The sequence below is a fragment of the Salvelinus alpinus genome, chromosome 38, assembly GCF_045679555.1.
Source record: "Salvelinus alpinus chromosome 38, SLU_Salpinus.1, whole genome shotgun sequence".
NCBI lineage: Eukaryota > Metazoa > Chordata > Actinopteri > Salmoniformes > Salmonidae > Salvelinus > Salvelinus alpinus.
The window spans coordinates 11,377,828-11,402,190 of NC_092123.1; the positions used below are offsets into that span (position 1 = coordinate 11,377,828).

General features: G+C 43.1%; 1 protein-coding gene across 7 annotated transcripts in view; it reads right to left on the reverse strand.

Annotated features, from left to right (window-relative positions):
- appa (amyloid beta (A4) precursor protein a) overlaps positions 1–9,598 on the reverse strand; it is a 43,367-nt gene extending 33,769 nt beyond the window's left edge. For all 7 annotated transcript variants that reach the window (XM_071387379.1, XM_071387378.1, XM_071387377.1 and 4 more), the window contains exon 1: positions 9,358–9,598. In XM_071387379.1, coding sequence (XP_071243480.1) covers positions 9,358–9,417 — 60 coding nt within the window. In that variant the 5' untranslated portion in view covers positions 9,418–9,598. The remainder of the gene's footprint in view (positions 1–9,357) is intronic.
- Positions 9,599–24,363: the final 14,765 nt, after the last annotated feature.

Sequence of the window (24,363 nt, forward strand, 5' to 3'; positions counted from 1 at the left end):
AATGAAGAGAAATTGATAAAAACGTATCAGTGCTCAGCAGCCAATGGACATAAACATTACACAAAAAGTAAAAAATGTATTTGTTTCTCATGGTCTGAGAGTCTAGGTGCCTTTTGGCAAATTGAAAGCGGGCTGTCATGTGCCTTTTACTGAGCAGTGGCTTCCGTCTGGCCACTACACCATAAAGGCCTGATTGGCCTGATTGGTGGAGTGATGCAGAGATGGGAGAACAATCTCCACAAAGGAATATTTACTGTTTATATGTAGATGCAGGAGCTCCACAAGAGGAATAGGAGCTCATAGCAGTTGAAAATTTGAGGTGTCTGTACTCAGCTCCTGCCCAAGTCAAGCTCTGCTCCTTAACCCTTGCCAAATAGCCTACAGCTGTGTCTGTCCAGAGCTCACTGGTGTGGGAAACAGAGCCCAGAATATTTTATACAATGTTGCAAGTCAAGCTTCGGGCTGGACCCAAGTTAATAGTTGATACGTTTCAAGTTAGTTGCAGTCAGGCCATGCGTAGCCAATGTGATTCATAGGATATTTATTTTGATCAGGATATTTTCTACCTGCAGGCTGCAATATTTTAATTTGTTCGCTTTATGTAAGCTATTTTTACATATAGAAGTTAATATCCCTTTTCCCCCTTTAAAAAAAAAAGTATACCCCCCCAAATTCGTGATATCCAATTGGACGTTACAGTCTTGTCCGTACGGGAGTTGCAGCAATGGGACATGGGAGAGGCGAAGGTCGAGAGCCATGCGTTCTACGAAACACTACCCTGCCAAGCCGAACTGCTTCTTGATACACTGCTCGCTTAACCCTGGCACATTGGTGCCAGCTACACCAATGTGTCGAAGGAAAAATCGCACGATTGGCAACCGTGTCAGCGTGCATGCATCAACCCGCCAGTCGTCGTCACTAGAGCAAGACGAGACAGGGACATCTCGGCCGGCCAAACCTTCCCCTAACCCAGACGATGCTGGGCCAATTGTTCGGCCCCTCATGGGTCTCCCGGTCGCGATGCAGTGCCTTCAACCGCTGCATCACTCAGGAGGCCAGAAGTAACTTTTTAGGTTTGTGTCATTTTCATTTAGATGTGAAGATGTTATTAGAAATTAAATGAATCTGTTGCATGCAAACGTGCATATGAAAGCCATAACTGGCAATCAGATCTGTAGAAATTGTAAGATAAACTGGCATTCCACATGAGAAAGGTTGCCGATTCCTCATGTAGCCTATTACCGGCCACTTAAGTTCTCTAGGATAGGTGGCAACATTTTCACGTTTGGATGAAAAGCATGCCCAGAGTAAACTGCCTCCTACTCAGTCCCAGATGCTAATATATGCATATTATTATTAGCATTGGATAGAAAACACTCTGAAGTTTCTAAAACTGTTTGAATCATGTCTGTGACTATAACAGAACTTATTTGGCAGGCAAAACCCCGAGGACAAAACATTCAGAATCTTTTTTTTTTTTGAGGTCACTCTTTTCAATGGGTTTTCAATGGGAATCCAGATTTCTAAGGGGCCTTCCTGCAGTTCCTATCGCTTCCACTGGATGTCAACAGTCTTTAGAAACTGGTTGAGGTTTTTCCTGAGAGAAATGAAGAAGTAGCCATGTTCAGAATGAGGCTCCAGTAAAGTGTACTGTTTGTTAGAGGCGCGTGACCAGAAAGCATGCTACACATTGTTTTCCTCCGGTATTGAACACAGATCATCCAGTCTTCAATTTTATAGATTATTTACATAAAAAAATACCACGTTGTGCAAGTTGGAACCGGTGTTTTTCTGGATCAAACGCGCCAAATAAATGGACATTTTGGATATATTTCGACGGAATTAATCAAACAAAAGGACCATTTGTGATGTTTATGGGACATATTGGAGTGTCAACAGAAGAAGCTCGTCAAAGTTAAGGCATGAATTATATCTTTATTTCTGCATTTTGTGTTGCGCCGGGAGGGTTGAAATATGATGGTCTGTGATTGTTAGCTGGGGTGCCATCCTCAGATAATAGCATTGTTTGCTTTCGCCGTAAAACATTTTTGAAATCTGACATGTTGGCTGGATTCACAACAAGTGTAGCTTTAATTTGGTATATTGAATGTGTGATTTCATGAAAGTTTAATTTTTATAGTAATTTATTTGAATTTGGCGTTCTGCATTTTCACTGGATGTTGGCCAGGTGGGAAGCTACCGTCCCACATATCCCAGAGAGGTTAAGGGGAGTAATGGCAGAAACTGCAAAAGTCAGCAGGAGAGTGAGAAGAATGGTTGGGTCAGGTTAAGTTTTTTCCCCCCTTCTGGTTATCCAGATCTATGGCTCCCTCTTGAGTCATTTGTCTTATTTCATCAAACAGTGCACTTAAAGCATCAGAAAAGCTCAATGCATATATTTGATTTAATTAAAACCCATGGGGTTCTCTATCGATGTAAAAAATATATATATATATATACACACACACACACAGTGGGGAGAACAAGTATTTGATACACTGCCGATTTTGCAGGTTTTCCTACTTACAAAGCATGTAGAGGTCTGTAATTTTTTATCATAGGTAGACTTCAACTGTGAGAGACGGAATCTAAAATCCAGAAAATCACATTGTATGATTTTTAAGTAATTAATTTGCATTTTATTGCATGACATAAGTATTTGATACATCAGAAAAGCAGAACTTAATATTTGGTACAGAAACCTTTGTTTGCAATTACAGAGATCATACGTTTCCTGTAGTTCTTGACCAGGTTTGCACACACTGCAGCAGGGATTTTGGCCCACTCCTCCATACAGACCTTCTCCAGATCCTTCAGGTTGAGGCTGTCGCTGGGCAATACGGACTTTCAGCTCCCTCCAAAGATTTTCTATTGGGTTCAGGTCTGGAGACTGGCTAGGCCACTCCAGGACCTTGAGATGCTTCTTACGGAGCCACTCCTTAGTTGCCCTGGCTGTGTGTTTTGGGTCGATGTCATGCTGGAAGACCCAGCCACGACCCATCTTCAATGCTCTTACTGAGGGAAGGAGGTTGTTGGCCAAGATCTAGCGATACATGGCCCCATCCATCCTCCCCTCAATACGGTGCAGTCGTCCTGTCCCCTTTGCAGAAAAGCATCCCCAAAGAATGATGTTTCCACCTCCATGCTTCACGGTTGGGATGGTGTTCTTGGGGTTGTACTCATCCTTCTTCTTCCTCCAAACACGGCGAGTGGAGTTTAGACCAAAAAGCTCTATTTTTGTCTCAACAGACCACATGACCTTCTCCCATTCCTCCTCTAGATCATCCAGGTGATCATTGGCAAACCTCAGACGGGCCTGGACAATGCACTGGCTTGAGCATATGGTGTCAGGGGCACAGCTGGGGGCGTCTATAACAAGCAGCAACAGTGAGAGACTTATTTCTGGGAAGGTGGACTTTTAATTGGGCATAGACCTGGATAGCATGACAGAACTCTGCAAGCTAACTCCACCCCCTTTGGCAGTTCTATCTTGGTGGAAAATGTAGTTGGGGTGGAAATTTCTGAATTTGTGGTGGCCTTCCTAAGCCAGGATTCAGACACAGCTAGGACATCAGGGTTGCGGAGTGTGCTAAAGCAGTGAATAAAACAAACTTAGGGAAGAGGCTTCTAATGTTAGCTTCTTCCAACATCAAGCATTCGCTTTGAAAATGTTTTACTAAACTAGGCAAGTCAGTTAAGAACAAATTCTTATTTACAATGACGGACTACCCTGGCCAAACCATCTCCTAACCCGGACAACACTAGGCCAATTGTGCGCCGCCCTATGGGACACCCGATCACGACCGGTTGTGTTACAGCCCGGGATTGAACTAGGGTCTGTAGTGACGCCTCTAGCACTGAGATGCGGTGCCTTAGACCGCTGCGCCACTCGGGAGGCTTGGTAACAGAGAAATCCCTCCTGTATCAAGAGCCTTGCTGGCTAATATTTGTTTTGTGCGTGCAGCAAACTGGGTAGCATTTTTGTGTCATGTATAGTTTAGGTCAGAAACTGTACAAAATGTTCGCAACGCGATCGTTAGCATTTTCTATGGGATTTTACAGGTACTTGTTAGCATTGCTAACCTTTTGATTACAGAGTATCAGTGGGGTTTGAAAACAGCACCCCTTGTGTTCAGAGACGGTGTTACCAATTATGCCAGTATGGCACAAGGTCGGAATGAAAGTATAACATTCTGCATACCGCTCAAGCCTAGTACAAGTATTCTACCAACTGAGCCACAATGGAACAAGTCTACTATGTGAAGTCAATGTATGATACATGTTTCCAAGAACTAGCTCCCCATACTGAGAAATAAGGTAATGCATAGGGTCAGCAGCATACCCTTGCAGTGATGCATTGCTTACCCGTCCCACATATCTTAGTGGGGCATTGAACACACAATTAATCAAGTGAGATTAAAATGCACACACACGGGAGAGATACACAAAACAAATCAAGTGTGAGAGAAACACGCCTGCACACACCCCCCATGTTCCATTACTGTCACACACACACAGTAGTCTATACGTCTCCTCCTGCGTCCCACAAATACAGGAAACCCACCCCAGGTAATGGTGGGGACAAGGAAACAGGAACTGGGAATAGCAGGGCACTGCCAAGAATAACCGACTCCTTCTTGACGCCACACACACGCTATGCTACTCACAGTTCAGCTAGTTATTTAGTTATTTAGTTCATGAAACAAAGTGGACCTTTTAGAGATAGATACTTCAAAACAACTGCAAACTATAAATCAACAACGCAATTTTGAGCAAGTGGATTAAAATCAAAGGCCAAATCAACATTTAGACCAGCACTGATTCAATTCTCCAAATGTCAGGTCATAGTTGATTAAAACTGTTGTAAAGCGATATGCATAACTCCCTTCACAGTACATGTAGCAATGAATATACACAAGGCCAATATACAGAGGGACACTGTCGAGGGTTGAGCGAGGGAAGCGTTGGCCTGTCTTGGAGAAAAAGGCAGTAAAAAGACAGAGATAAGGAGGGAACGAAAAGGAGGAATGGGAGCAAGATATTGAATGAGGGAAGACTTAGGCCTGTTGCTTCTGAAGAAAGAGGCAGTGAAAAAACTTGAATAAGGGAGGAATGAAAGGAAGAAAGCGTGAGAGAGCAGAGACAGGAATATCTCTGGGAGGCGGCGCTCTAATTATAGCGCGGGTGCCAGGCGACCGGGGAGGGCACCGCTGCCACCAAAACACAGGAGGAGGAGGGAAGAGGGGGATAAGGAGGGAGGAGAGGAGGTGGGCAAGGCGGGTAGCTCAATCATTTCAAAAAGAGACCCAACATGGGAGAAAGAGGGATAATTGATGAGGTGAGGAATAATTGCTCAATTCCAGATCAACCACTAGCCCCCTACTCCCTGTCGATCTGAGAGAACTGGATGGTTAGATCGGTACAATCAATATGGCTATATTTACACCCTAGCTAAATGAAAAGGTAAAAGTAAGCCATTACCAATACCTACCAAATTATTTCAGAAACAGTCAGCTCTATAGGAGTGTCTAGGCGTGTAGCCTGTACACGGTAGGGGCTAGGGGTTGATTTGGAATTCAGAAAATACATGTTTTAGAGTATTTATTTGATTGCTTTGGGAGACATTTGGTCAAGTAGGACAAGTCAATCAAGAATAAAGGAGGCCGACTGAAGAAGGAGTGGCCATTTTGTAGTCAGAGGGACTAGTGTGTAGCATAATTCCTCAGACACATGCTGCTGTGTTTGTGTGATTATGTATTGGCGCTGTTGTGTAGAGTGAGCGTGCACGTGTGTCTAACTGTCTGTGTGTATGTCAGGAGCATGTTGCCATCGGACGTATTATTAATTAATATATCCACGTGGGCTCAATCAACGGGTCACACAGATCACTGTCCCATACGTCAATGTCAATCACATTGACCTTACTGCCCTCCCTCTTTTCTCTTTCCTTCGCGCTCTTACTCTCTGCAGCTATATGTTAACGGTGGACTATGTCTACATCCAAATGACACTGTACTCCTTATGTAGTGCACTACTTTTTACCAGAGCCCTATTGGAAAGGCGACATAAGGAATATGGTGCCATTTTGGACTAATTCTATAAAACTCTAAGCCACAGTGAGTCAGCCCGCTAAAAACTGAAATCATCACGAACGACCTCCACCAGGCTCTTTGACTGCGCTTGGTCGCTCAGATTATCAAGTTCCAGGTTTGTATGTGGGGACGTGAAGGTCACACACGACTCGCCATGGGCAGCGTCCATGACGGTGACACTGACAGTTAAGACGTGATCCACTGGCCTATTACAGGGCAGCGGTGGGGTTGCCATAGCAGCAGGGCTATAGGGCGCGTTCCAGGTCATCATTATTGCAGATGATCAGAACTCAAAGCCTAGAGAAGTGTTTAATGATTCAGGTGCTACTTTATTATGATAGAGTAGTCTTTTGAGATGTGCAGCATGACTGCAAAAAGACAACCTGGAACACACCCATTCTCTCCTGGTTGGAGGTGGGGTCCCTGATAACTCTCATCCAGGTTTCATTGGGGAGCATTGGAATGGAGCAGCACCTGCACAGAACCACTGATCTGTATAGATGAGGGATTGTGAAATTGCTTCACAATCGAGCCCATCCTGATGTTGTGAGAGCCTCTAAATGTGGTCTGTACCAGACACTGCTGCACATTTCATATCAGATGATACCGTGATATCATGATATATTTGCTCTGTAAAGCTCTTCATGGTCGTGTTCATTAGGACACAACGTCGCAAAATGTTTTGCAACAGAATGTGAAAACAAACATCTCTCATTGGACAAATTCAGGTACTGTTTCACTCCATTTCATGCCAACTGAACACAGCCCATGGCCAGCAAGATAGAGATAACCAGCCATGGATGCTATCTGAAAGGCCAGGTTACAGCGCACAAAGCCAGCCTTACACCACCATGCCAGGTGTTTTCACCGATCAGCTCTCCTGAAAACCTGCCATGCCATTAAAGGGATAGGTGACATGACCTTTTCAGACAAACATTACTTAAAAGGTGAGGATGTCCAGTGTGGCTACATGGGAGAGAAAGAGGGTACAAAATACAACAAATCCTGAAAGGGGAGGAACATCCCAACGTGGGGAGAACAACATAACAAACGTACCATGACAACGCCATAAAGGGCCAGGAATTTCTATCTGGCAGGCAGAAAAAGAGGCACCGCCACCAAAACATAAAAAGGGGCTTAAAATGGAGGATGGTTGGCATGTCTTGAAAAACATCTCAAAACAGAGACAATGAATGGCACACAACAAACCATTACAAGGGTAGGAATTGTAGACTGTAACAGAGCTAATTGTCCCTTTAAAGCGCTATTGGAAACTGGCGCTTTAAATGGATGGTTGGATGAAGCTGCAACATGAGCAGTGGATGCCAAAGGGAGACAATGGGTATAATGTACTCTAATGGGTGTGAGGCTGTGTTGCCCTGGGCTTGAATGACTGCAGTGCATTGACAGACTGCCTGGGTTGCTTTTCGACCAATTTTTCAAGGATGGGAAAGTGAAATTCTGCTCCTCCTGTATAGAGGTCGGATTAACAAGAGAGCCCTGCCCTCTGTGTCCTTACACTGTTCAATTTTGTGGGTTATACATGTGTATACCAAGTAATAAAGCATTATAAACTACGTCAGATTTCTTTTCAATTATTGACAACCCACAATATGGGAAATACAAACTAACTATGAACTTCTGTATTGGGAGGTTTGAAAATCAACCTCATAGCCTATTTGGCATTTAATTGACTGAAATGATCTTAATATGTTGAAATATCACCAACACCCTTTGGCTATATTGAACTAAGATCAAGAACTGATACATATAGTCAGAAACATTAGGGGTAATACATATAACAACTAGCTATGTTAAAGGTGTATGGATGTGAGAAGGCCTAGTAAAACCTGAGTGACATTGACATACTGAACTTGAGGTGTGTGAAGAGTAATGTTTGTGTGGGTAGCCTAGCTAGCCCACAGACCCGCATCGACCTGTTACAAGTATCACCCATATCAAATGTATCCGCTTACTGCCTGGTATCATTTGTTAAAATTCAAACCGCAGTACCCACACACAGGCATACCAAATGTAGCAACGCAGCCGCAATTGCAGTGTTACTTACACTGTAACACTATAAGAACGTCGTGAAAGAGCAATTGTTGTCTCTCTCTTTACAAGGCCACATTCACACCGACATGGCATAGCGCCTGAGAGAGATGATCGGTGATTGTGTGCAACATCTCCACACCAGGGCCATTTCCAGACAACTCATGACTTTAACAGACATTTTAGCAGGGTATTTTCTTGAAACGGTTAGATAAGTTGTGATAAATAAAATAAAAACTGGAAGCCAGCCTATCGGTTGAAATGTTAACCTAATGGTTCCCGCGAGAGACCGTGTCGCTGCGTTCCGAGCCTCTGGGTTCATGGAATGCTGCAGTGCACCGCCGCCATCTTACTTCTGTCTCACTACATTATCTTTATTCTCTAGCTTAACATGAAACAGGTTGACGTAGGGAAAACATAGGCGATTTTACCCTTATCCATGGGCGCGATGTGCAGAATTAATGGGTCATAGGTCTACTCGTTGGCTCTTTTTAGGGAGTAGCCTGTGTCTTTAGGCTACAGAAAGCTACATCTAAGGTAAAGAATAACCCACTATAACGTTAGATGTTTACTTTCACGCCCACCACCAAAATATACCATCGAGCCATGAAAAAACACTACACAAGTTGCTACAAAATGGTGATCACATTACCCATAATCTCCGGATACAACAATCAATATTGCCACTACAAACCTGTTTAGACTAGGCTGTGTTTTGAAGTGCAATTATGCACAGAAACAAAAAATCACGTTCGTTTACATAGGTTACACAGGAATCTCAGCCGTAGCCTAGATAGAAAGACCTGATGAAGCATTCCATTCTGTGCAAAACAAATGTAATTATTTCTCATCTTGAATTATGAAAAATAAAACTTATCCATAGGCTATAAAACTAGATTTCAATTCAAGCAATGGCAGAAATATAGCAGTTTATAACAGCACTGGGCAAAGGGGGATCTAAACACTGGCTATTCTACTTCTATGATTTCGAGTCAGACTAAATTCGATAAAAGCTGTCCAACATATATTCAGGCGTGGAATATGATCACAGCCTTGCTGAATGTCTGGTTTAATTTTGTTCTATTCATGCGTAATTAGCCCCCATGGTTTGGAATCACCCGGCTGCTCGCTCCCGCTATAGCAGCGGAAGAGAAGAAATAGCCATGGAGCTCAGCCTTGTCCCGATCCCGTCTTTCTTTCCCCAGTTTCTTACCTCAACTGCTAACGCCGTGGTCGCAACAACCAGCAGCAACAAAGCCATACGGTCCCCCATACCGTATTATTGTCACAACGCGTCCTATGTATGGTTTATTCTATGTTCCGTCGGTATGTATTCAGAGCTCGTCTCCGTGGCAGTGCCGCTGACTGTGTTTGTTTAATGGGGAACGATACCGAGGCAGCTCGAGCGCCAAGTCACCTGACCGGACAACGAATGAACGGAATTATTAGGGAGAGGCCCAAAACATCTGAGGATAGCTCTGGGTGTGGTCCCGATGGGGGCTAAACACTGAATTTAGCATTTTTCAAACACCTGAAACAGATTTTCCTGCAATCTAGAGCCATAATAATTATGCTTAATTCTATGTAATATATATATATATATATATACAGTACCAGTCAAAAGTTTCGACATATCGCTTATTCTAGGGTTTTTATTTTTTACTATTTTCTACATTGTAGAATAATAGTGAAGACATAAAAACTATGAAATAACACATATGGAATCATGTAGTAACCAAAACAGAGTTAAATAAATAAAAATATATTTTAGATTCTTCAAAGTAGCCACCCTTTGCCTTGGTGACAGCTTTGCACAAGCTTGGCATTCTCTCAACCAGCTTCAGGAGGTAGTCACCTGGAATGCATTTCAATTAACAGGTGTGCTTTGTTAAAAGTACATTTGTGGAATTTCTTTCCTTAATGCGTTTGAGCCAATCAGTTGTGTTGTGACAAGGTAGGGGTGGTATACAAAAGATAGCCCTATTTGGTAAAAGACTGTCCATATTATGGCAAGAACAGCTCAAATAAGCAAAGAGAAACGACAGTCCATCATTACTTTAAGACATGAAGGTCAGTCAATCAAAGAACTTCGAAAGTTACTCTCTATAAGTTCATTAGGGTTACCAGCCTCAGAAATCTGCAATTAACTGCACCTCAGATTGCAACCCAAATAAATGCTTCACAGAGTTCAAGTAACAGGCACATCTCAAAATCAACTGTTCAGAGGAGACTGCATGAATCAGGCCTTCATGGTCGAATTGCTGCAAATAACCACTACTAAAGGACACCAATAATAAGAAGAGACTTGCTTGGGCCAATAAACATGAGCAATGGACATTAGACCGGTGGATATCTGTTCTTTGGTCTGAAGATTTTTGGTTCCAACCTCCGTGTCTTTGTGAGACGCAGAGTAGGTGAATGGATGATCTCAGCATGTGTGGTTCCCACCGTGAAGCAAGGAGGAAGTATGATAGCGTGGGGATGCTTTGCTGGTGACACTGTCTGTGATTTATTTAGAATTCAAGGCACACTTAACCAGCATGGCTACCACAGCATTCTGCAACGATATGCCATCCCATCTGGTTTTCCCTTAGTGGGACTGTCATTTGTTTTTCAACAGGACAATGACACAACACACCTCCAAGCTGTGTAAGGGCTATTTGGCCAAGAAGGGGAGTGATGGAGTGCTGCATCAGATGACCTGGCCTCCACAATCACCCGACCTCAACTTAATTGAGATGGTTTGGGATGAGTTGGACCGCAGAGTGTAGGAAAAGCACCCAACAAGTGCTCCGCATATGTGGGAACTCCTTCAAGACTGTTGGAAAAGCATTCCAGGTGAAGCTGGTTGAGAGAATGCCAAGTGCTTTTGGGACAGCAAAACATTAAATATTCTATTGCAAGTATTGAACCCTGCCAAATAATTACTAGTCAGATGCACTAACCTCAACCCTAGCATACATGTATTTTGAAATATCTTAATATATCAATACAGTGCAAGTTTCTTGAGTACAAAAGAGTGCATTTTCCACAGCCTGCCAAGAGATTGAATCATGCAACCCTTAGGGTTAGCAAATTACCTCAACAGGCTACTTGTGCGAGAAGACAGAGCGGATTGATGCTGGTTGATGAATTTGACAATGAATGTACGAGGGAAGTACTATTTTCTCAAACAGAGGTGACTGAATTAATGTTCAGGATTATTGATAATCATTGTTGAAATAGTAATCAAGTATAATTTCAAAACATGAACATAAAAACAGGTAATAATAAACATGAATCATCATTATCAGGGGCGCAACTTTCACTGGGGACGGTGGAGACATGTCCCCCCCACATTCTGAAATTGCATTTTTGTCCCCCCCAGTTTTATCATTGGAATGTGATGCGGACGCCTCCGAGCGGTATAGAAGGCTGTTTGGAGTGTTTATCCGACTGGAAAAAAAGTTGTGTCCCACCCACTTATAAAACCAAAGTTGCACCCCTGATCATTATATTAATTCACAGTAATCTGTTGAATACTTTTCAGTCCTTCCTCTTGCATTAGCAGTGTGGAAAGGGACAGAAAAAATGTGTGCAGGAGTTTTCCTGTGCAGGGCAGTGGTGTATCCAGAGAGATAACTAATCTTCTGAAATGTAATTTGTGGTCTTTATGCTGCCATCTATTGGAATAATTTATTAATTGCAGTAATACAGAATAAGTGTATATCCTTACTAATGTCGTTATTACTCAGACTTGCAAAATATAAAATGTTATATTTAATTTGATCAGTTACAACGATAAAATAACCATTTATAGCATAACAATAAACAATGAAACTGAAAGAAACCAAAAACACCTTACATTTAGTTATAAAAAAAACTGCTCTTAGAACTGTCAGGTTTTGGCCAGGACTGTTCAGGTTTTGTTCACTAGATGTCCCCCTTGCACCTTTTTTGTACCTTTTGTTTTTCTTGCTCCAATTATTGTTTGCACCTGTAAGTCATTCCCTTGTTAGTATTTAAACCCTGTGTGTTCCTTAGTTCCTTGCTCAGTGTTTGTAAGTTAGCACCCAGCCCCAGCCCAAGCCTTGTTTTATATAGACTTTTCTCTTGTTGGATTTTCCAGAGGTTCTCTGGTTTTGTTCTTGTTTATTATTTGAGTAGTCTTTTGAGGTTTGTTTTTCCCTGCTGTTTTTTACCACTTTGTGGATTTTTCGTTGTATTTTGGAGGATTTCTATTTTTTATTAAACCACCATCTCTAGTACTGCTGTGTCTGCCTCATCTTCTGGGTTCTGCCAATTATTTAGTGACTGTTTCTCGCACCGGGTCCTGACAAGAACATTCAGACTGCCATTGTTTTGGGGAAATAGGGATATGTCTGTCTATTTCCTCAAATATCTCAAAATGTATTTTTCTGGGTTGAAGTCCTACACCATTTTAATCCGGACGATCTCCTCTTTGTAAGGATGTAAGGCTGGGCAGTCAGTTGTCATCATAAGCTAGCATGTAAAATGTCAGAAATTACACATTACTGTTGGAATTCCGAGGCTGCCCCAATGTTTGCCTATGACAAAATTCTGCACGGACATGTCTGTCTATTTTGCCAAATATCTCACAGTATCATGCAGACATGCCCTCGCTGTGAGCATTCCTATGAATGGAACAGTCAGCCACTTTATGGCAAGTATCCGGCAGGCAACCTTCGGCAGCTGCTTTCACAGGGCATTATTTGTTGCTTATTCTCTACTTCTTGGGTGAATATAATGTCCTGGACATAACCTAGCCTAGTGGAACCAGCCTGTCAGCATTCTATTTCCCTTCACATTTTATGATATCTGAAGTGAAATAGAAAGGTGAACGCAGCGATCAGGTTGGTTCTACCAGGATAATCATAACCGACATTGATAATGTAATCAGTGCTCTGTGTGTGTGTGTGTGTGTGACCGACCATTATCTTTGACGAGGGGCCAGGTATCAGGATAAAGGTAAGACCCAGATGCAGACCGTGTCGAAGTAACAATGTTTATTACAGCAACAGGGGCAAAAGTACAGGACGGGCAGGCTCAGGTCAGGCAGAGGTTGGTAATCCAGAGGTGGGGCAAAGGTCAAAACCAGGAGGACGAGAAAAGAGGGAAAAGCAAGCGCGGATACAAAAACGCTAGTTGATTTGACAAACAAGATGAACTGGCAACAGACATAACAGGGAACACAGGTTTAAAATACACAGGGAATAATGGGGAAGATGGGCGACACCTGGAGCGGGGTGGAGACAATCACAAAGACAGGTGAAACAGATTAGGGTGTGACACCAGGAGCTGATCTACTCTGCTATGCCCATTAATGGGGCTCTGGGAAAGACCTCACCTCCAGCCTCAGCTCCTGCCTGCTTACCAATGGTCGTTGATAGGGAGAACGGAATTAGGTAGGCTTAGTCTGACCTGTTCAAACTTCAACATAGTATGTTTGTGTGTCAGATATCACGTATCCCTAACTGCCATTGGTAATAGAACAGTGACTGTGTGTATGTTTTCAAAGATTCATGAGATGCCGAGAGAACTGCCACTCAACACATCCACAATGAGGTGATTACTAATAATACAGTACATCAGAAATGTCCAGTAATAGCAACACCCTTTTCATTTAATCTGTCACTGGTGAACTCTGCCTCAACTCTGCCTATTTCTACAGATGGACTAGAGATGCTTATTCCACGGCAGCCTCAGTCGTTTGATGGGGAGACCATAATTGGGTAGGTTATATTTTTATTCAGTTGAATGGTATCAGTCAAAATGGGGAGGAAAGGGGAGGGGAGGGACCCTGTGTATTCTGCACCAGGATCAGGGAACTTCTGTTGTGTATGAGACACCACACAGGAAGGTATGACCTCTGTGACTGCCATGGGGGCCCGCAATAAAACTGCCATGGGGGCGTGCAGAGAGCTGGATGGAATGGTCCACTCAAAGTGGGTGAGCGGCTGTAGCGACCAGGATGGGGCCCCCCGATGACCCAGGTCGACCAGGAGAGAGGAAACGGTGGATGGAGACGACTACAAGAATGGCCCTGGCTGCTAGCTAGAAGGTATTGGAGGCCTTTATGTTCAAGGGGACTTTGTTGGTTGTTTTGAGTAAATGTTTTTTTTAATTGTTTTTGCTAACCGGTGTGTGAAACATAATATTGCACGTATGTAATTTTGCAGTGTTTTCACTCACTAGTGTGAGGAAACACTAATTTTAAAGTGGGTGAGAATGTCACAGGTGCCACTACTTTCCATGTGTAACAATCAAGCATTCCTATTGCATGGTTAACGTATCATGTGATTTTGAATTGTGTACTTTAATCACTCTGTTTTTGTCTTTCAGGCAGCCACCCACAGGAAGGGGTGTAGTCCAGAGGCATGGTGGATCCTTGTTGCAACAAAGCTTATGACGTGCCACTGGCATTAAACAAAGCCTGTGTGTACATACATGTATGCTGATGATTCAACCATACGTGTCAGCAGCCACAGCTAATGAAGTCACTGAATCTCTTAACAAGGAGTTGCAGTCCGTTTTGGAATGGGTGGCCAGAAATAGACTGGCCCTGAGAGTCTCTAAATCTAAGAGCATTGTACTTGGTACAAATCATTCCCTAAGCTCTAGACCTCAACTGAATCTGGTAATGAATGGTGTGGCTGTTGAACAAGTTAAGGAGACTAAATGACTTGGTGTTACCTTAGATTGTAAACTGTCATGGTCAAAACATAGATTCAATGGTTGTAAAGATGGGGAGAGGCTTTTTGTTGTTGACACCACTCTCAAAAAAGCAAGTCCTGCAGGCTCTAGTTTTGGCTTATCTTGATTATTGTCCAGTAATGTGGTCAAGTGCTGCAAATAAATACATAGTTAAGCTGCAGCTGGCCCAGAACAGAGTGGCATGTTTATTTTATTAAACTAAGCAAGTCAGTTAAGAACAAATTCTTATTTACAATGATGGCCTACCGGGGAACAATGGGTTAACTGCCTTGTTCAGGGGCAGAACAACAATTTTACCTTGTGTCATGTTCGCCGTAAGAATTATTGGACCAAGGTGCAGCGTGATATGGTTTCCACATGTTTATTAACTGTAACGCACAAAAACAATAGAGGATGAACGAAACGTGAAGACAATGGAGTGCTCACAGGCAACTACACATAAACAAGATCCCACAAACACAGGTGGGAAAAATAACTACTTAAAATATGATCCCCAATTAGAGACAACGATTACCAGCTGCCTCTAATTGGGAATCATACAAAACACCAACATAGAAAAAGAAACTAGAACACAACATAGATATACTAGATCACCCCCTAGTCACGCCCTAACTTACTACACCATAGAGAAACAATGGCTCTCTATGGTCAGGGCGTGACAGTACCCCCCCAAAGGTGCGGACTCCGGCCGCAAAACCTGAAACCAAATGGGGAGGGTAGGGGGGGTGATTAGTGTCAGTGGCGGCTCCGGTGCGGGGCGAAGTACCCACTCAGCTCGCGGATTCGCCAGCATCGGTGGCGGCTCTGGTGCGGGATGTAGAAACCCGCTCAGCTCGCGGATCCACCAGCTTTGGTGGCGGCTCTGGTGTGGGCTGAAGAACCCGCTCATCCCGCGGATCCAGCCATGGACCCGGGCTGAACACTGTGCCTGGACTGGACCTCGGTGTCAAGGAAGGCTCCTGCTATGGAGCGGAACTGGACACCAGCCCTGGCTTGGACATCGGTGCAGAGGAAGGCTCCTGCCATGGAGTGGGACTGGACGCCGTATCTGGACTGGACATCGGCGCAGAAGAAGACTCCGGCCATGGAGCAGGACTGGATCAAGCCGGCATCAATTGTTCCAGTTCAATGACACACTTCGTACGGCAAGTGCGAGAAGCTGGCACAGGACGTACTGGGCTGTGAAGGCGCACTGGAGACCTGGTGCGTAGAGCCGGCATCAATTGTACCGGAACGATGACACACTTCGCACGGTGAGTGCGAGGAGCTGGCACATGACGTACTGGGCTGTGGAGGCGCACTGGAGACCTGGTGTGTAGAGCCGGCACAAATGGTACAGGACCAATGACACGCTCCTCAAGGCGAGTTTGGAGAGCTGGCACAGGACGTACAGGGCTGGGAAGGCGTACTGGAGACCTGGTGCGTGGAGCCGGCACAGATTTTACCAGACTGATAGCACGCTCCTCAGGACGAGTACGGAGAGCTGACTCAGGTGGTATTAAACGGATAACACGCTCCTTAGGGCAAATGTCATGCATCTTCTACCAACTCAACAACTCTCTAATTTCTCTCTCCTCCAAATTCTCCCTCAACTCACTGACGGTCTCTGACTCTCTCCGTTCACTCTCCTCCAGTTTCTCCCTCTTCTCCCAGACTGGCTCTGGTTCACTCCTCGGCTCCGCCGACCACCCCTTGTGCCCCCCCCCAAAAAAAAATATTTTCGGGCTGTTTTTTGTGCTTTCTTTGTGGCCGCGAACCCCGGCGTCGTCGCTGTCCTTCGTTCTCTCCCTGCGTCTGCCGCCAAGGAAGGCTATCCTGTCCTGCCATGATTTCCTCCCAAGTCCAGGATCCTTTCCCATCTAAGATCTCCTCCCAAGTCCAGGATACCTTCCCATCTAAGACCTCCTCCCAAGTCCAGGATCCCTTCTCCTCCTGGGCACGCTGCTTGGTCCTGTTGTGGTGGGATCTTCTGTCATGTGCATAGTAAGAATTATCGGACCAAGGTGCAGCGTTATATGGTTTCCACATGTTTATTAACTGTAACGCACAAAAACAATAAAGAATGAACGAAACGTGAAGACAATGGAGTGCTCACAGGCAACTACACATAAACAAGATCCCACAAACACAGGTGGGAAAAATAACTACTTAAATATGATCCCCAATTAGAGACAACGATTACCAGCTGCCTCTAATTGGGAATCATACAAAACACCAACATAGAAAAAAAACCTAGAACACAACATAGATATACTAGATCACCCCCTAGTCATGCCCTGACCTACTACACCATAGATAAACATTGGCTCTCTATGGTCAGGGTGTGACACCTTGTCAGCTCAGGGATTCAAACCAGCAACCTTTTGGTTACTGGCCCAACACTCTAGGCTACCTGAAGGCCTACACTGGCTGTGCGCTATCCTGTGGGACTCTCAATCATGGCCGGTTGTGCTACAGCCTGGATTCAAACCAGGGTGTCTCTAGTGACACCTCTAGCACTGAGCTGTAGCGCTTTAGACCGCGCCACTTGGGAGCCCAATATTAAAACAGTTAATTTCCATACTGGGAGTCGAACCTGGGCAGCCTAGGTGAAAACCAGGAATCCTAATCATGTTTTGCTCTTCAGTATAATGAGAGGGCTAATAGAAATACTATGCATACCAGTCTCTATTGGCTAAGAGTTGAGGAGAGACTGACTGTGTCACTTCTTTTTATAAGAAACATGTGAAAACAGTCCCCAAATCCAGAACAAATTCAAGAAAGCGTACAGTATTATATAAATCCATTATTGCATGGAACTCCCTTCCATCTCATATTGCTCAAATGAACAGCAAACCTAGTTTAAAAAACAGATAAAGCAACTCCTCTCCCCTATTTGACCTATAAATTGTGTGTATGCATTGATATATATAGGCTTTGTGTGCCATTTTTAAATGTATGTAGTTCTGTCGTTGAGCTGTTCTTGTCTATTAATGTTTTGTATTAATGCCATGTTTGTAAGGTACTGGGTGTCGGGAGTGTGAAGTCAGGCACAGGAAAACAGAGAGTTCAATATAATGCTCTTTTAATGCATTCACGGTGAACCACGGCCACCCCACTAAACACTGGGTGCTGAAAATAAACTGCCCCCAGACACGGGGAACGAAAACAGTCCAGCACTATACACGAACATAAACAAACATGTACGTCTGAAACAAACACCAGGCTTACAATAATCAATCCCGCACAAAGAAACGGGACTAACTAATAAAGCCCAACTAATTACAACAAACTCAAAACAGGTGTAATCAATAAACACATAAGGAGGGGGAGAAAAGAATCAGTGGCAGCTAATAGGCCGGTGACGACGACCGCCGAGCGCCACCCGAACGGGAAGGGGAGCCTGCTTCGGTCGGAGTCGTGACAATGTTTAAATTGTGAAGAGTAGCTGCTGCTTTCGCAACAGGTTTTGGGATCCTAATCAAATACCAAAAGCTTAAGACTGAAATGTTCGATGAGAACACATGGCAAATGGACTTTGCTGTATAGGGCACGGCTCCACTAGAGGGTTGAAACTCGTGTTGAATTTTTTTTAAAGATATCTTTAGGGTTTATACAACTTTGAATAAGTGGGATATATATATATATATATATTAGTTTATACGTAATGAATCATTATTTCTTATTACGGATTTAAGAATTTTTTTTTTAAAGATATTGTAACGACCCTGGGTTTATAAGCGCGGAAATCGACTCTGCCGCTTGAGCATGCTTTTGCGGCACAGTCGATAGCGCGCCGGACCTCGGGCTAGAAGGTCGAGGGTTCGAGACCTGCTCCCTGCCTGTTTCATTACATTGGTGTCGGAAGTGATCGGACCTTGCATCCACGACAGTGCGTGTGCTTGGCCGGTGAGCGCGTTCCTGTAAGACGTAGAGTCGCAAGCTAGCGCGAGGACGCGCTCTTTGAAAGGAGGGAGTAGTGTAACGACCCTGGGTTTATAAGCGCGGAAATCGACTCTGCCGCTTGAGCATGCTTTTGCGGCACAGTCGATAGCGCGCCGGACCTCGGGCTAGAAGGTCGAGGGTTCGAGACCTGCTCCCTGCCTGTTTCATTACAATATCTTTAGGGTTTATACAACTTTGAATAAGTGGGATATATATATATATATATATATATATATATATATATATATATATATATATATACTAGTTTATACGAAATGAATCATTATTTCTTATTACGGATTTACAAATGATCTGTAAACTATTTACACAGGTATTCCCATTGTTATTTTCAGTACCTAAATGCGTCTGAGTTAGGGATGGATCAACATTGACAGAATGGTTACCTGAAGGAAAACGGGGGAGGGTCATGCTTTTTAAATGTCAGTCAATGGGATGGTTTAGTGTGTTTTAAATCTAGTCAAGGGGGAAGGTCATGTAATTTGTAATTGATAAAATTTCAATATTTCTCAGTGTTTTAGAATGAGTTGCTTATTAGGCTATATATCGATGTGTGCTTCATCTCTGATTCTCCACTGGGCGTGCAATATCAATTGCGCCTATAGGCTATTTAATGTGGTCTCAATTCAATGATCCATAGCCTATGGGCTAGGAAGTGCATGCTCGGAGAAGCACAGAGCAAAGTTATATTGCTAAGATGGATCCCGGGATGGTGTAAATAAAACTAGGCTGCATTACACACTGCAATTTGTATTATATAGCCCTTCTTACATCAGCTGATATCTCAAAGTGCAGTACAGAAACCCAGCCTAAAACCCCAAACAGCAAGCAATGCAGGTGTAGAAGCACGGTGGCTAGGAAAAACTCCCTAGAAAGAAACCTAGAGAGGAACCAGGCTATGAGGGGTGGCCAGTCCTCTTCTGGCTGTGCCGGGTGGAGATTATAACAGAACATGGCCAAGATGTTCAAATGTTCATAAATTACCAGCATGGTCAAATAATAATAATCACAGTAGTTGTCGAGGGTGCAGCAAGTCAGCACCTCAGGAGTACATGTCAGTTGGCTTTTCTAATCCTAAACCCCGGCCTGCTCTGCTCTTACTGATCAAAAACGTGTTTGTATACTGCTTAACCACTACGTTGGCAGTTTAAGAGTCAAAGGTTTCTTCCGAAAATAATTTATGATTAGGCCTAGTCCAAAAACCTCTCTTCTGTGAGGAATAGCCTATGTTCTCTTTAGTTTGAGGAGAGCACGAAGATGAGAAGGAGGACCGGAGGTCCACTTTAATAGCTTGCTACTACTATAATTGAATTTATAAAATATGTTTCTTGCATATTATGTATTTATTAGAGTTATTGACCTCACAATAAGCCAGATTTGAGTAACTTACATTGTGGTGCCGAACCTTGAAGCAGCAGACCCAGCTGCTACCTGCTTTCGGGGCGGCAGGTAGCCTAGTGGTTAGAGCGTTGGAATAGTAACCAAAAGGTTGCAAGATCGAATCCCTGAGCTGACAAGGTACAAATCTGTCGTTCTGCCCCTGAACAAGGCAGTTAACCCACTGTTCCTAGGCCGTCATTGTAAATAAGAATTTGTTTTTAACTAACTTGCCTAGTTAAATAAAGGTAAAATAAAAAATAATAATAAATCAGTTGGAAATGGACAGCTCATGGTGCAAATTCGAGTAGGCACAATTCATTTCAATCACAATTAATTCCAATTTGAGTATTATAGAAATGGTCCTCAAGATTAAAGAAATGTGCTCAAACTTACTTTCAATTTCATAGCCATGGGAAATTACACATTTTTGCCATAAAGCACATGTCAAAAACCACCAATGGTCAATACCAGCTCCGATAACCTTAGGTTTGTGTCTCAAATGGCACCCTATAGTGCACTACTTATGACCTCAATAACCAGCAGTAGCCTACCTGTTGTGATTCGAGGCACCAACCGAGCTGCCTGCATGAATACTATGTGTAGGGTGAAGCTGCTCCTAGGCCTAGACATTGATATTGGATAATTTTTTCCCCCCAGGCTAATGGCGAAGGTTAGGATTTGGGGAGGGGAAGCTGATCCTAGATCTGTACCTAGGGGGAAACTTCATCCCGGAGCTGAACAATATGGCAGAGGTAAAATATTTTTAACAGTTGGAAATACAAATTGGATTAAACTTCAACATGAGCCATTTTGAAGGAGTGGGAAAATTGCCTTGCACGATCCCTTATTGAATAAAAGGGTTGATTTGCTTAGCAATTTCACTGCAGCGAAGTGCTGGCTGTCTTCCTCCTTTGTGTGAGCAGAATGACCACCTCAAAAAGCCTTTATGCAGAGGCTTACTTTTACTTGAATCTGGAGCACAAATTATGTCTAGGCTGGACTTGTTGTTGTGCTCTCTCCCTTCTACATCCTCTCTGGTGTACACTCACTGATTCACACTTACCGATTCACACACACGCGGGTACATGCTCGTGCATGCACACACACGGCCATTGACTGGTGTACTGAGTTTAGAAGTTTTCTTGGGTATTTATTGAGGCAGAGTAGACAATATGATTTGGAAACTTGAAACTTGACATCCTGAACATGTTCATAGCGACAACATATAAACAACACTGAAAGATTGTTGAGAAACATCACCATCATAGGATTAATTTCATCATTAACTCATGATTTCTCCGAGAGCAGGCCCAGACCCGTCTTCACTGTGCACATGCAGGCAGCCTTGCTCAGAGTAGGGTGAAGTTGCTCCTAGACGCTGACCTGGACAATGGCGCCGGAGGGGATGGCTGGAGCTTTACGGGCTCCTAACCCGTAACTTATTTTTGAACTTGTAGATAATGTTGCTGCTACCATCTCTTATGACCCAAAATAACTTCTGGACATCAAAACAGCGATTACTCAACTCGAACTGGACAAGGATTTTTTCTTTCACGAGTCCGACGAGAAGGATATACTGCCTTCTCGCGTGAAGAAAAGACAGAGAAAAAAGGGGCGGAGGTCGGGCTGCCTTCTGAGAATTCGTAGGCGAGTGAGTAAACCTCCACTACCATCCGTTCTATTGGCCAACGTGCAATCATTGGAAAACAAAATAGATGATATATGATCAACGGGACATTAAAAACTGTAATATCTTATGTTTCTCTGAGTTGTTGCTGAACGATGACACGAATAATATAGAGCTGGCGGGATTTTCCATGCATCGGTATGTGAAGGATGGTTTTGTTCTCTTTTTAACAAAAATATATGCCTTATAGAAATAGGACATGTTAATCACAAAACATAGCGTGACTGCAGAAAAGCTGTTGCTAATCTAGGGTGTCGACTGTGCTAACCACAAGGTTGAGACAAGATGGAAAATTACTGAATAACAAGAAAACAGGAACTGAGCAATGTAACAACCGACAACTCAGCTCAATCTTCACAACAAACACTTCCGGATATCTGGATCCTGTGTGCTGTGAGAATGGGACCAGCCTGGGCACCACCGATAGGCTAGGGGATTCAATCTTGCAACCTTACGGTTAACTAGTCCAACGCTCTAACCACCTGCCTCTCATTGCACTCCACGAGGAGCCTGCCTGTTACGCGAATGCAGTAAGAAGCCAAGGTAAGTTGCTAGCTAGCATTAAACTTATCTTATAAAAAACAATCAATCAATCATAATCATTAGTTAACTACACATGGTTGATGATATTACTAGTTTATCTAGCGTGTCCTGCGTTGCATATAATCGATGCGGTGCGCATTCGCGAAAAAGGACTGTCGTTGCTCCAACGTGTACCTAACCATAAACATCAATGCTGTTCTTAAAATCAATACACAAGTATATATTTTTAAACCTGCATATTTAGTTAATATTGCCTGCTAACATGAATTTCTTTTAACTTCTTATGGCTGCAGGGGCAGTATTGAGTAGCTTGGATGAAAATAGTAAACTACCTGCTCCTCAGTCCCAGTTGCTAATATATGCATATTATTATTAGTATTGGATAGAAAACACTCTGAAGTTTCTAAAACTGGTTGAATGATGTCTGTGAGTATAACAGAACTCATATGGCAGGCAAAAATCTGAGAAAAAAATCCAACCAGGAAGTGCGAAATCTGAGGTTTGTAGGTTTTCAACTCATCGCCTATCGAATACACAGTGGGATATGGGTCAGATTGCACTTCCTACGGCTTCCACTAGATGTCAACAGTCTGTAGAACCTTGTCTGATGCTTCTACTGTGAAGTGGGGCTGAAGGAGACGGGAATGAGTAAGCTCTACCATGAGCTGACCATGCGCGTTCATATGAGAGAGAGCTCTGTTCCATCGCACTTCTGAAGACAATGGAATTCTCCGGTTGGAACTTGATTGAAGATTTATGTTAAAAACATCCTAAAGATTGATTCAATACATCGTTTGACATGTTTCTACTGACTGTTAAGAAGGTTTTTGACATTTTGTCTGCTTTTAGTGAACGCGCTTCCTGACTGGATTTGTTTACCAAACACGCTAACAAAAATAGCTATTTGGACATAAATTATGGACATTACCGAACAAAACAAACATTTCTTGTGGAAGGGGGAGTCCTGGGAGTGCATTCCGACGAAGATCAGCAAAGGTAAGTGAAGATTTATAATGCTATTTATAACTTTTGTTGACTCCACAATTTGGCGGGTAACTGTATGGCTTCCTTTTGTGGCTGAACGCTGTTCTCAGATTATTGAATATTGTGCTTTTGCCGTAAAGCTTTTTTGAAATCTGACACAGCGGTTGCATTAAGAACAAGTGTATCTTTAATTCTATGTAAAACATGTATCTTTCATCAAAGTTTATGATGAGTATTTCTGTTATTTGATGTGGCTCTCTGCAATTTCTCCGGATATTTTGGAGGCATTTCTGAACATGGCGCCAATGTAAACTGAGGTTTTTTGATATAAATATGAACTTTGTCGAACAAAACATATATGTATTGTGTAACATGAAGTCCTATGAGTGTCATCTGATGAAGATAATCAAAGGTTAGTGATTCATTTTATCCCTATTTCTGCTTTTTGTGACTCCTGTCTTTGGCTGGAAAAATGGCTGTGTTTTTCTGTGACCTAACATAATCGTTTGTGGTGCTTTCGCTGTAAAGCCTTTTTGAAATCGGACACTGTGGTGGGATTAACAAGACGTGTATCTTTAAAATGGTGTGAAATACTTGAATGCTTGAGGAATTTTAATTATGAGATTTCTGTTGTTTGAATTTGGCGCCCTGAACTTTCACTGGCTGTTGTCCACAATCGTTGCACGACTGTACCAAACCATAAACATCAATGCCTTTCTTAAAACCAGTACACAGTATATCTTTTTTAAACCTGCATATTTAGCTCAAAGAAATCCAGGTTAGCAGGAAATATTAACCAGGTGAAATTGTGTCACTTCTCTTGCGTTCATAGCACGCAGAGTCAGGGTATATGCAACAGTTTGGGGCGCCTGGCGCGTTGCAAACTAATTTGCCAGAATTTTACGTAATTATGACATAACATTGAAGGTATATTTAGACTTATGGATGCTACCCGTGCGTTTTGCCAGC